Below are 13,216 nucleotides of genomic sequence, written 5' to 3'. Positions count from 1 at the left end.
TGATAGGTTCCTGCTCTCTACACTTTGGCAGTGTTGCGTTCCATGGGGTCAGAGTGGGAACTGTTTTGGTGATAAACAGCTGAAAACCCTCACCCCCATCACTCTGGCAGGAAGTAGGGATGGAAGAGTGATTTTAGAACAGTGTAGGTTTTCTTCCCTGTGAAGCCGAGTATCAGTTTCCCTATTATTTATACTTCAATGAGAGGCAAAAAGAAAACCAACATTTCCTTCACTCTATGGGGGTTTGAAACTGTAATTGTCAAGGGCATCTTGCAGTAATTGACAACTAAATAAACCCTACCTTCTCAAACCTGCCAAACTCAATGCTATTTATAAATAATTTGATGATCTTTGCAAAGAAGCTGCAGAAACAGCTAATACTAAATACAAGGAAGGATCCCAGGGTCAGGGCTACAATGCTCATACTAAAATAATCTTGCTATATAATTATTAAGTTAAAGATTCTGTTTTTTGAAAAAGAAAACAAATTGTTACCTTAAACCTTTACCTGAGACAGTCCTTCATATTCTAACCAATTAGTTGCTTATTCATCTTTAAAAATGCTACAGGGCCGGGTGCAGTGGTGTGCACCTATAATCCCAGCTACTGGGGAGGCTGAGGTAGGAGGATCACTGGAGGCCAGGAGTTCGGCCTGGCAACATAGCAAGACTGGTCTCTAAAATGTTTTTAATTTAAAAAAAAGAAAAAGCTATAGAAAAATGTAACCCTTTCCTACATAAACTATGAATTTCTCATATATTCTATATAAATTCAGTAACAAGAATGGTAATTAAAATGCCTTCCTTACATTAGTACTAAATCTCAGGAGGCAGTGAGAATAAACAAGTGTAAAAGAAACAGCATGAAATCATCTGTACAACAAAACAGCCAATCCTGATTAAAGAAAAGCCTGTTTTGTTAGGTTTTTACAATATAAAATAGATTTAGTACTGCAATGACACAAATTTGGAATCATTATTAACTTTATTTGTCACTCTTGATAGACATTGGTCCACTCCAACATAAAAAGTAGAATTCACCCACTTCCACTTAATATTCTATAGAATGAAGTTGTACCACAAACCATAGTAACTTACACAGGGGGAAAAGTTACTGAAATAAAAATGTTTTATATTCATGCCTCAAAATGTCCCTCGGGGATTTCTGTGTATAATGAAAAGCATCTATATACTCCACAAGGCTAGTTTCTTCTTAGATCAATGTAGTATTTTTAGTATCCATACTAGACCATGTAGGTCAACAAACCTGCAGAAGAGGGTTAAAAAACAGCTGTCCTCTGTTACTCAGATAGAGTTCCAAAACTAAGCGATTATATAAGCACATCCATATTTTAGGGCTACTCTAAGTTAAAAACCTTTTCTCTTGTTTCAGAGTTATTTACATCAAATTAAGACATTTACAAATTGTTCATAGTATACAATAGCTCAAATATGATTTTCACCTATGCTGTGTAAAGAAGTTAAGCATTCATGTTTGTCTAATAAATTCAGTGCACTTTTTTCCATAATAACACGAGCTATTCTAAATGTTTTACATTTCTTTCAGTGCATATTTCCAAATTCATTAAACAGAATGAAATCATGTTATTAAATGGCTATATCATAATATTCAAGCATATTATGGAATCTATACCACAGTGGGATTCACATCAATACTATAATTCACTGTAGAAAAACATCACAGGCACACACAAAATAAAGAACAAAATTTGATTTTTTTTTTATAAATGTAAAGCATACTATCTACTTTAAAGCACACTAAAAGATATATTTTAACAAAACAGCCAATTTCCAACCCCCTTTTCTAATTCTGGCACAGGGAACATTCAATCCATTCGAATCTTCTGGTTTGTCATCCTATAAATGATGCTATCATATCCAGGATCCATGTTCCAAATATTGTAAGAGGTGATAATCACAGCCAAGGCCAAGGCGATCATTATCCAAAGTACCATGTTGAAAACCACAGAATATTCAAAATTATACTTATATGCAAGGTTATAGGGACTTGCTGGGTTCTTCTACAATAGAGAAAAGAAAGAAAAATCAAGAGGGAAGAATTTTAAGATAGGAAATTATCCCAGTCTAGTGACTGTGATTCATTTGTCTAACAAACATTTCTTCGTAAGTGGCATAACAGCTACTTATACTAGGAGGAAGCAAGAAGGAGCGCCTTTGTGGAGAAGACACTTGCATTGATGGTGGAAGTATAAACCAGTCCAAATGCTTGGGAAAACTGGACAATACCTAATAAAGTTGAAGGTGTGCATATGTTGTGATCCAGTAAGTCCATATGCTAGGGAAAATTTCTACATGTGTACCAAGAGACATGTATAAGAATATCATCAGCAAGGCCGGGCACAGTGGCTCACACCTGTAATCTCAGCACTTCAGGAGCCATTGAGAAGATCAGGTTTGTCTTAAAAAGATAACATTAAAATTAAAAATTAGCTGAGTGTGGTGGCTCAAGCCTATAGAACTGGCTACTCAGGAGGCTGAGACAGGTGGATCACCTGAGCCCAGGAGTTTGAGGCTATAGTGAGCTATGATTGCGCCACTGCACTCTGGCCTGGGACAGGGCGAGACCCTGTCTCAAAAAAAGAAAAGAAAAAAGGTAACTTTGATGACAATGTGTAGGATGGATTTGGGAGGAGCCAGCTGGGAAGCAGAGACACAGACGAGTTCAGACAAGTTAGGAGGTGGCAGCCAAATGAGGTGGGAGAAATGGGGGCAGGGTGCCTGGCAGTGAGGATGAAAAAGAAAATGTAACCGAGATCTATTTGTCCCTACAGCCCCAGCACCTGGAATGTTGTGAGTACTCAGTAAATGTTCCTTACACTCCTGTCTCCTTAAGCTAATGGAAGAGAGTGATTTCAAATGTAGGAGAAAATGGGTACACAGGCATGCATATTAACCTGCGGGGAGCTCAGAGCTGAGGCAAACGTTAAAGGATTTCACGCCCATGAAGACCTCTTTCTTTCCTTTTTTTTTTTTTTTTTTTTTGATAAACATGTTCTTTTTCCTACCCATTTTAAGTGTACAAGTCAAGTAATTTTAGTGGTTTCATAGTTATCACCACAATCTAATTCTAGAACATTTCTATCACCCTAAAAAGAAATCTCATAGGCCGGGCATGGTAGCTCACACCTGTAATCCCAGCACTTTGGGAGACCGAGGTGAGCAGATCACTTGAGGCCAGGAATTCAAGACCAGCCTGGCCAACATGGTGAAACCCCATCTCTACTAAAAGTACAAAAATTAGCCGGGCGTGGTGGTGTATGCCTGTGATTCCAGCTACTTGGGAGGCTGAGGCAGAAGAATCACTTGAATCTGGGAGGTGGAGGCTGCAGTGAGCTGAGATTGTGCCACTGCACTCCGGTCTGGGTAACAGAGTAAGATCCTATCTCCAAAAAAAAAAAAAAAAGGATTCTCTGGGAGGCATCCCCACTCTCAACATATGTCCTGACCACCCAGAGCCCAGGTGCCTGTTTCCCTTTGCTGGTGGGCAAAAATTTCCAGTCTACCCTCTCACTGAGGGCACAGCTCTTTCAGGGTCCCCAGCTTTACCTGGAGTTGTCCATTCCCATCCCCCACACACAAGGCACCAAAGGACTCTTGGTGACCCAGCTGGCAAATATCCTTAGGGCGGCCTGCTTACCACATTCGGGTTCCTTTTTTTTTTTGAGATGAAGTCTCACTGTGTCACCCAGGCTGGAGTACAGTGGCACAATCTCAGCTCACTGCAACCTCCACCTCCCGGGTTCAAGCAATTTGTCTGCCTCAGACTCCTAAGTAGCTGGGACTACAGGCGTGTGCCACCACGCCCGGCTGATTTTTTGTATTTTTAGTAGAGACGGGGTTTCACCATGTTGGCCAGGCTGGTCTCGAACTCCTAACCTTGTGTTCCACCCACCTCGGCCTCCCAAAGTGCTGGGATTACAGGTGTGAGCCACCACGCCCGGCCTCCTCTTCTTTATTTACTCTGTAAGAGAATTTCCCTTTCTTGCGAGCTGAACTATGTACTTTTTATTTCTGTAATTTTTTTTTTTTTTTATCACTGTGTCTCCCAGGCTGGAGTGCAGTGGCGCAATCTCGGCTCACTGCAACCTCTGCCTCCCGGGTACAAGCGATTCTCCTGCCTCAGCCTTCCAAGTAGCTGGGATTACAGGTGCCCGCCACCACACTCGGCTAATTTTTGTATTTTTAGTAGAGACGGGATTTCACCATGTTGCCCAGGCTGGTCTAGAACTCCTGACCTCAGGTGTTCCGCCCGCCTCAGCCTCCCAAAGTGCTGGGATTATAGGCGTGAGCCACCACACCCGGCCCAAACTGTGTACTTTTTAAAAGGTCTTTATTTTTATCCAGCATTTCTAGATGTTTTATGGTGGGAAATTTTGGGTGGTTGTCTAGACTGACATGCTGTCTGAAAAAGAGGTCCTTCCATCCCCAATTTAATTTAGAAAGAAACAATCCCAAACCAGTAATCGCTAGACTATCTCAAACAGGCACTGGCTTCGACCTTCTGACTCCAAGTCCCACTCTGAGGTCAGTAAAACTGAGCAGGGTGGGGGCTGCAAACGGGTCTGAAGTGGAGGTGTATGTAATTGACTGGATATCTATCTGCTGGAAGTGATACAGCCAGCCCTAAGCAATGTTCTCGGCCGTAGGATGTTAGGGAGCATCTACACTACTCTTTCCCATCACCCTCCCTAGGTTCTGCTGCAGCTGTAAGCATATATGTATGTATGTAAATATGCACGTACATATACATAAACAGATACGTGTTTTGCCATGGCCAGCAACCATGGTAATGCTTCATCCTGACCCTCTAAATGCTTAAAATCAAAGCAGGATCCATACCCAAAAAACTGTTAAGTAAATCAAAATCATAAAGAGGTACACACAAAGCATCTCAGTAAGTGAGGGACTATGCCACAAAGACAATGTGCCTGCTAGAAAAGCAGAGCCCATAGGATGTGGGCACCACACCACTCCCGCACACATTCACTTCTTTTTTTTTTTTTTTCAAAACAGGGTCTTGCTACGTTTCCTCAGACTGGCCTCAAACTCCTCCTGAGCTAAAGCAATCCTCCTGCCTTGGCCTCCTGAGAAGCTGCAATTACAGGTGCACGCCACTGCACCTGGCGCCACATTAACTTCTGATGTCTCCTTGTGTGTACTGATATTTGAATTATAATCTTGGACAGATTTACTTTTATCGCTAACTCAAATTCTTGCATTATCTGATTATAACCCCAAAGAACTGATTATCACTGGCAAAGCACACGTATGTATGTGAACAAAAAGCTTATGTTTTAAGTGAAATTGTTTTTCAGATTTACTGACTGCTCATTCATGTCATCCATAGGTGATATAGGACTTGGTATTTTTTTTTTTATAAAAAGTTAATTTTACAGTTTTAAAGCAGGATCTCAAAATATACTCACCGCTTGTTTTGCCTCAAGGATAGTCCTTGTCTTCCTAATGAGGGAGGTGTCAAATGACTTGACAGTGACTAACTCTACCACTGCATTCCCACCATAAAGACTGTACATGTCATCTGCAAACTGAAAGTTAGTTATTAACATTATTGGGAATCTCAAATATGTACTTTTTTCATTTTTAATTAACAAATTAAAAAAATATATATTTATCACATCAACATATTGTTTTGAAATATGTACACATTGTGGAATGGCTTAAGTCCACATTGGCTAATTAACATATGCATTACCTCACTAGTTATCATTTTATGCAGTGAGTCAAATACATACTTATTAAAATTATTTTTAAAGCTTTTGTGCAGCTACAAGAACAATGTACACTTACCTCCTGGCTCATGAAATATACTACATCTTAAAATAAGCAAGTCTTAAAGGTTTTGATTTTGCTCAACTATACGGAAGTGTTAAGCTTTAACATATATTCAAATGTTCAGAATAAAATTACTTTAAGAGACTGAATTTGTCAGCATATAAATTGGAGGAAGGGAAGTTGGAAAGAGAAACAAAGAAATCTTCCTAAGTGGTCTCTGGTTAATCACAAACATCTATAAAGATTAAAATATGAAGCCTCACTGAAAGGATGCAGGTGAAGAACTTCAAGGGCAGAGGGGAACTAGCATTTATTATGTATCTACTAAGTGTCTGGTACTGTGCTGGGTGTTCTACTTCAGTTATCTCATAGTGTTTAAGGGGTACAGAGTTTCAGTTGGGGAAGATGAAAAAGTTCTAGAAATAGAAGATGGTGATGGTTTACAACATGTGAATGTACTTGCACTTAATACCACTGAACTGTACAATTAAAAATGGTTAAAGTGGTAATTTTATGTTATAATATTTTACAATAATTTTGTAAAGCTTTGTGTGAGATAACTTCCTAATGCTGTTCTTTCTAGCATTAGGAAGAAATATATCAATATACATTTTTGACCCTACTCCATCCTTGGCCAATATAATTAGAGGAGCCCCAAAGAAGGCAAACAAGAGTTCAATGAACAGTGTTTGAAACAGCAGATTTTTCTATTAAGAGGCTAAAAGTGAAATGGTCATACTCCAACCTCTCATGTCGCACTGATATTTACCTTTTGCAGAGCATCAACAAGGATCTTAGAAGCATCTCTGAATTGTTCAGAGTCTTCCCCATAACGCTTCCCAATTTCATCCAAACCTGCCAGCTCCAGTGAATATAAATCAGGAGAATGATCCTTGGCTAGATGCTTATGACGAGACAGCTTAGGAAAACAAACAAACAAAAAAAGGTAGTGGATAAAGTAAGATGAAAGATGTCAAACACAGCCAGTTAAAGTTTTATGCCTAACTAAACTAGGCTAAACTAAACCATACCAGTGTACCACAACATGCAAATAGTCTAAAATGGTGGCAAAAGAAACTGGTTTGAATAAGCGTTTCTGATAAATCCAACACGAATCTCATGTTTAGGAGCAGTACAAGACTCCTTGGATATTTAATAAAAGCTTTCAACAAAATTCCTCAGTTCTAAAAACTCAGGTATGGGCCAAGGTATGAAAGAACAGATGGCTGGACCAGTTTGATCCCAGGAATGCACTACACTTCCAGACTCCCCGAACCAACACCTGTTGAAAAAGTTTGGAAAACAACTTCAGAAGACAGTAAACAATTTCTATTTCAGTAACAAGGATGATTTTTAAAAAATCATTCACCAAAAAAATACCCTTCAGACGATTTCGTCCCTTCTTGACTTGACTGACAGCATTATTAGTCCAAACTATTATTTCTATTTTAGGCCCAAAGATATAGATAGGAATTAAGTCTGACAAGAAATCAACAGCCAAGTTAGGACTATGGCCAGGGTGTTCTTACACCCAGGCTTGTGTTCTTGGAAGATATGCTGTCTCTCCCTAAAAAGCAGAAATGCAAAATAATTTGACTATAACATGGATGTGTTCAAAATTCCCAATATTGCCACTAATTTTTCAATTTTCATGGGATCATAAATCTAGGGCATACTTAATCAAACTTTTCAACTGCCTTTACTATATTATTCAAGGATTCTCTAGAAGCCAAAATAAATGGAACTGAAAAATTAGAGCAGCCTACTTACCAAGCTTGAAATATCATGTAGCACTTGCAGTTCAGAAAGAAAGAGCAGGTCAACCTTCAGAGAGCCCAAAAAAAGAGCATTCTTTTAAATGTGCACCAGAGATCTTTATTTGCCATTTACCAAGTAAGGCACAGGATATTACAAATGTTGATCATATAAGTGAATTTATATAATTATCTTCCATTTGGTATGTTTGCTTCAATTGAAAATGCACATAAAACATTATTTCCTAACAAAAAGGTGATGGCCATTCCCTAGCACAGTGACTGCCACTCAATAGCTATATTTTTGACAAAACCATGATAAAGCATCCAAGTTCTCCAGTGGTCTTCCTTCAAAGCATCAGGATATCCTGGCACTCTGCAATGACATCCTACCATTGGCCCAGTTTGCTCACTTCCCTTGAATAGTTTCCACATCAGAGAATAAAGGATGATGGCCCTGGTCATCCACAGCAAATAAAGAGGGGAGGCCACCACGAAAGTGGCATGCCACATGGTTAAGTGGGCGCATGAGCAGATGGAGAAGCTGAAGGACAGGAGTCAAAAGTAGAGGTGGCTCCCTCCACTGCAATGTCCGGAATGAATGAGAAAAATGTGGCAACAAATCAGCAGAGGCAGTGAACACTGGCTCCCAAGTTACCAGATCCACACAGCTCCACCAGTCACCAAGTAGATCTATGACCTCTGGCTTGTCTGAATTAATAGGTGGCAACCCTCATGCTAAAATGTGATGTTATTTACCACAGCTCAACTCACAAAAAGGATCAGTTTATTCATGAGAGTCATAAGAAAATTACACTAAAGAAGAATCTACCCCAGCAGTAAATGTGCACAATTTTTCATTTTCTAAAATACCAAAATTTCCAAAATTTCCAGTAGTATAAGGAATGGGAGGCCGGATGCAGTGGCTCAAGCCTGTGATCCCAGCACTTTGGGAGGCCGAGACAGGATTGCTTGAGACCAGGAGTTCAAGACCAGCCTGGACAACAGAGTGAGACCCTGTGTCTATTTTTTAAAAAGAGGGAAATTAATGATATTCATGTATTCATTGAATAACTGCACTTACTTCATTGTTCCTACTCAGAGAATTGAGGGGGAGTGAACTGAGAACAGAGTTTTCTTGAAACAGGCGATTACGGAGCTGGCGCAAGGTGACTGAAAGGTCTTCAAACACTGAGTTTGCCTTCCCTACCATATACACTCTCTGTAAGAAGAAGAGAAAATTGTAAGTTGTTCACATTCTACAGATTAGTTCCAATACCCAGAGGTATGACAACATTGTTCATAAATTAGTTTTACATTTTCATAATAAAATTACATTTCATAATTTTCAAGTAATAAAAGCTTATTTTTTAAAATGTCTTAAATAAAACCCTTATCACTTACTTCCTCACTGGGAGCCAACTGCAAAACAACAGGAGTTTCCTCAGAAAATAAGGAGTGAATGGAATTGGCAACACTGTCAAGACTAAAAGGAACTGCCTGAAATTTAAGAGTAAGAACGCAATTATTATGTGAACCAAAGTGGGAAGAAAAATCATTCAGATGGTATTTAAAAAGAAGCCTTAAACTTTTTTCCAGCACTTTCTATGGAAATTTAGAAGCCCGAAATCATTTCCAAACAAGCCCTTTTGAGGGCACAGAAGATTAAACAGCCCCCTGGTAAGCCAAGTCTGTATCTCCCAATGTGCCTCAGTGGAAAATAACTTAAACCTGATGGACACAACACTGTATCTAGCACAAACCATTTTCTGGTGGTCATTCATGTATTTGAAGCAGCAATACATTTGGTTTCGATATTGACTAAATGTGCCACGATGAATGCATATTCCACAATAAAGTATTTAACTTGCATTTAAGAGAAGGTTAGAGGAATCTGAGTATTGAATTTAATTGAAATAAAAATGGAATTCATCTTTCATTTCAAAATTTTAAAAATGTTTAATGAGATTTAACATTTGTCTTCAGATAGCCTAAAGACTCTTAGATAAGGTGTTAAGTATGTCACAAGGTTTTTGAAGCCTTTATCTTAGCACATGTTGATATTATTAGATTGAAATAACCAATTGTGATAAGACCTACTTTTTTCCTTCATTTTTTTATTAAAGTGCAAAATACATATAATATAGTATACAAATCTTGGGGTAACAGCTCAACAAATGTTTACACATGCATGCACTCAGGTAGCCCAGCCAGATCGACACAGAACACTATCAGCGCCCTCGAAGTACTACCTCCACCCTCAAGGGTAACGAAAATTCTGACTTCTATCCCCATAGATTTGTTTTGCAGTACATGATTTAAAAAAATAAATTATTTTTCCCCTAAAAAAATTATTTCATTCCCAGTATTACTGTATTAAAACAAGCAGTGCAGTCGTGTTTTTGTTTTAATGGAGATTTCTTACATTGATCTTTCATTCAGTAGTTCCCTTACTACTTAAAGATTCATGTTTTTTTTGTTTGTTTGTGTTTTTTTTTTGAGACGGAGTCTCGCTCTGTCACCCAGGCTGGAGTGCAGTGGCGCAATCTCGGCTCACTGCAAGCTCCGCCTCCCAAGTTCACGCCATTCTCCTGCCTCAGCCTCTCCGAGTAGCTGGGACTACAGGCGCCCGCCACCACGCCCGGCTAATTTTTTGTATTTTTAGTAGAGACGGGGTTTCACCGTGGTCTCGATCTCCTGACCTCGGGATCCACCCGCCTCGGCCTCCCAAAGTGCTGGGATTACAAGCGTGAGCCACCGCGCCTGGCCAAGATTCATGTTTACAAGTAGCAAAGTAACGCTAATGTGATACAGGCAGAAATCAATGTGATTATGTCTTACTGATAAAATCCCAGCATCACATTTTTTTTTTTTTTTGAGACAGAGTCTCACTCTGTTGCCCAGGCTGGAGTACAGTGGCACAATCTCGGTTCACTGCAGCCTCCACCTCCCAGGTACAAGTGATTCTCCTGCCTCAGCCTCCTGAATAGCTGGGATTACAGGTACGCACCACCACACCCGGCGAACTTTTGTATTTTTAGTAGAGATGGGGTTTCACCAAGTTGGCCAGGCTAGTCTCAAACTCCTGGTCTCATGTGATCTGCCTGCCTTGGCCTCTCAAAGTGCTGGGATTACAGGCGTGAGCCACCACGCCCAGGCCCAGCATCAATATTAAGTGATCAATTTTATGATTCTGTGAAATTAAATTTTTTTCTCTTACTCAAGATTCTTATTAACTCTTCCCCAAATTCTCTTAAAATGAGTTAATGAGTAAGTGAAGAGGGGGAAGAGAGTTCAAAGTTGCAAAAGCATACTGTTAGCAGCTGCCCTGAATCAGCTATAGGGGCTTTCCTTTGGCAATCATAGAGTTTACCTCCTCAGGCTGTGAGGGGAATACATGAGCAAATGATGCAAACTTTCCAGCCTCACTTCACTTAGTGAAATGGCGCTCAGTTCAGGAAAGCTGAAGATTAGGTACCACGTCCATAGCGATCAAATTGAAGCAGCTCAGGAATCAGATGAACACCAATGAAGGAAAAGAAATAATTATACAGGCAGCTAAGCTCAAAAAGTAAAAAGCTTGGCTGCTTAATATCGAATGATGGTTCTTCTCTCACTGTATTGTAAGGGAGATGCATATCTGTCCTCAAATTTCTGTACCTGTATGACTTGAAATTCTAACTAAAACAGCTAGCTAATCAAATAGAAGCTTCGTTAAATGGAATTCTAAGATACTCTGATTTTTATGTTTTGTGGGGTTTGCCCCTGAATCTTTTATCTCATTTACCATCTTCTGCTAGGGAAAGTATTGAGCAGCCAACCAGGGCCAAGCAATAAAATGAGCTCCTTGCACAGCACAGCTTCTTCTCATGTAAAATGAGGCTAGTCTGCTTTTAAATCTATATTTTGGGATTACATGCTAATAAAAATCTCAAAATGGCATTTTGGATTTTTATATATTTTAAAGAAAATCTTCTGCAATGATTTTCACAGAAATCACATAATAAATGACTTAAATACTCCCTGTGAAATAATCTGCCTTTTGATCTGTATTGTTCCCTTCCTTCTACTTTATGCGTATTTACTCTGAAGTTCTTCTGCTGTCTTTAGCTCATTAATTTCCATTCTTAGACAACCTAAATTGTCTAAAACATGCATTTAAGGCTATAAATTTCCCTTTTCTTACCACGTTAGCTGCACCTCCCAATTTTGTAAATAAATGGTACATTCATTGTTACTCAGTTCCAAATAATTTAAAAAGTTCCACAGTGATTTCCTCCTCAACCCGTGAATTATTTAGGAGTGCATCTATTCCAACTATCTTTTCTTGTTGACTTTTTTTGTTTTTACCATCTCTAAATAAGACACTTAAATTATATCTCCTGATTTTTCAATTTTAGGCCTTGTCTATTTACTATCCATTATAGAAAATGAGGCTTTAGCTCTCTCACATCACCAACCACTGCCCCATCCCCTGAGCCATCCATGTGCTCCGCTTCTGTTTCTATCTCCCCACTCTCCCAGTAGTTATATCAAAATGTTCACTGGATCAGTATCATTTCATTATTATGACAATGCAAATAATACTCAGCCTAGCTCATACTACACAACCACTGCATTTTCCTTGCTTTCCTTCTACTCTCATTCCTTTGTAATGACAGTGCCTTTTCTCCCTGATAGCTTTTAAGATTTTCCATTTCCTTGATAACTCTTCAATTTCACTGTATCTAGGTGTGGATCTGGCTTTTGCCTACTGGGTGTTCCATATGCTTTAAATCTGAGGAGTTGTATCTTTTGTTTGTTACTATTTCCAAATACTTTTTATTTTATTTTTAACTGACAAATAGTAACTGTATATATTTATGGGGTACAATGTTATGTTTTAAGTTTACAAAGTGGACTGATTAAATCAGACTAATGAACAAATCCAGCACCTCACATACTTATATTTTTTTTGTGGTAAAAGTATCTAAAATCTACTCCTTTAGCAATTTTGAAATATACAATGCATTATTATTTAATATAGTCACCATTCTGTGCAATAGATCACTAAAGCATGATCCAGCAAGCCCACTTCTGGGTATATATATCCAAAGCAATTGAAGTCAGTATGCTGAAGAGATATCTGCACTCCCATGTTCACTGCAGCACTATTTACAATTTCTAAGATATGGATGGAAGCAACCTCGGTGTCCATAATCAAACGAATGGATAAAGATAATGTGCAGCTGGGTGCAGCAGCTCACGCCTGTAATCCCAGCACTGAGATCCACTGGGAGGCTGAGGTGGGTGGATCACCTGAGCTCAGGAGTTCGAGACCAGCCTGGCCAACATGATGAAACCTCGCCTCTACTAAAAATACAAAAAATTAGCCGGGCGTGGTGGCACACACCTGTAATCCCAGCTACTCAGGAGGCTGAGACACCAGGATCCCTTGAACCCAGGAGGCAGAAGTTGCAGTGAGATGACATCGTGCCACTGCACTCCAACCTGGGCGACAGAACAAGATTCTGTCTCAAAAAAAAGAAAAGGCCGGGCGCGGTGGCTCACGCTTGTAATCCCAGCACTTTGGGAGGCCGAGGCGGGCGGATCACGAGGTCAGGAGATCGAGACCACGGTGAAACCCCG

At 39.5% G+C, this 13,216-nt stretch overlaps 1 protein-coding gene across 1 annotated transcript in view; it reads right to left on the bottom strand.

The window, feature by feature from the left end:
• Positions 1-965: 965 nt before the first annotated feature.
• ATP6AP2 (ATPase H+ transporting accessory protein 2) overlaps positions 966-13,216 on the bottom strand; it is a 25,559-nt gene continuing 13,308 nt past the window's right edge. The window contains exons 4-9 of the mRNA XM_032756742.2: positions 8,993-9,088; positions 8,673-8,810; positions 7,605-7,658; positions 6,604-6,753; positions 5,468-5,587; positions 966-2,041 (exon numbers count right to left, since the gene is read on the bottom strand). Coding sequence (XP_032612633.1) covers positions 1,847-2,041; positions 5,468-5,587; positions 6,604-6,753; positions 7,605-7,658; positions 8,673-8,810; positions 8,993-9,088 — 753 coding nt within the window. The 3' untranslated portion in view covers positions 966-1,846. The remainder of the gene's footprint in view (positions 2,042-5,467; positions 5,588-6,603; positions 6,754-7,604; positions 7,659-8,672; positions 8,811-8,992; positions 9,089-13,216) is intronic.

The sequence above is a fragment of the Hylobates moloch genome, unplaced genomic scaffold, assembly GCF_009828535.3.
Source record: "Hylobates moloch isolate HMO894 unplaced genomic scaffold, HMol_V3 SCAFFOLD_7, whole genome shotgun sequence".
NCBI classification, from domain to species: Eukaryota; Metazoa; Chordata; class Mammalia; order Primates; family Hylobatidae; genus Hylobates; species Hylobates moloch.
This window is presented reverse-complemented; position numbering and strand designations above follow the sequence as displayed.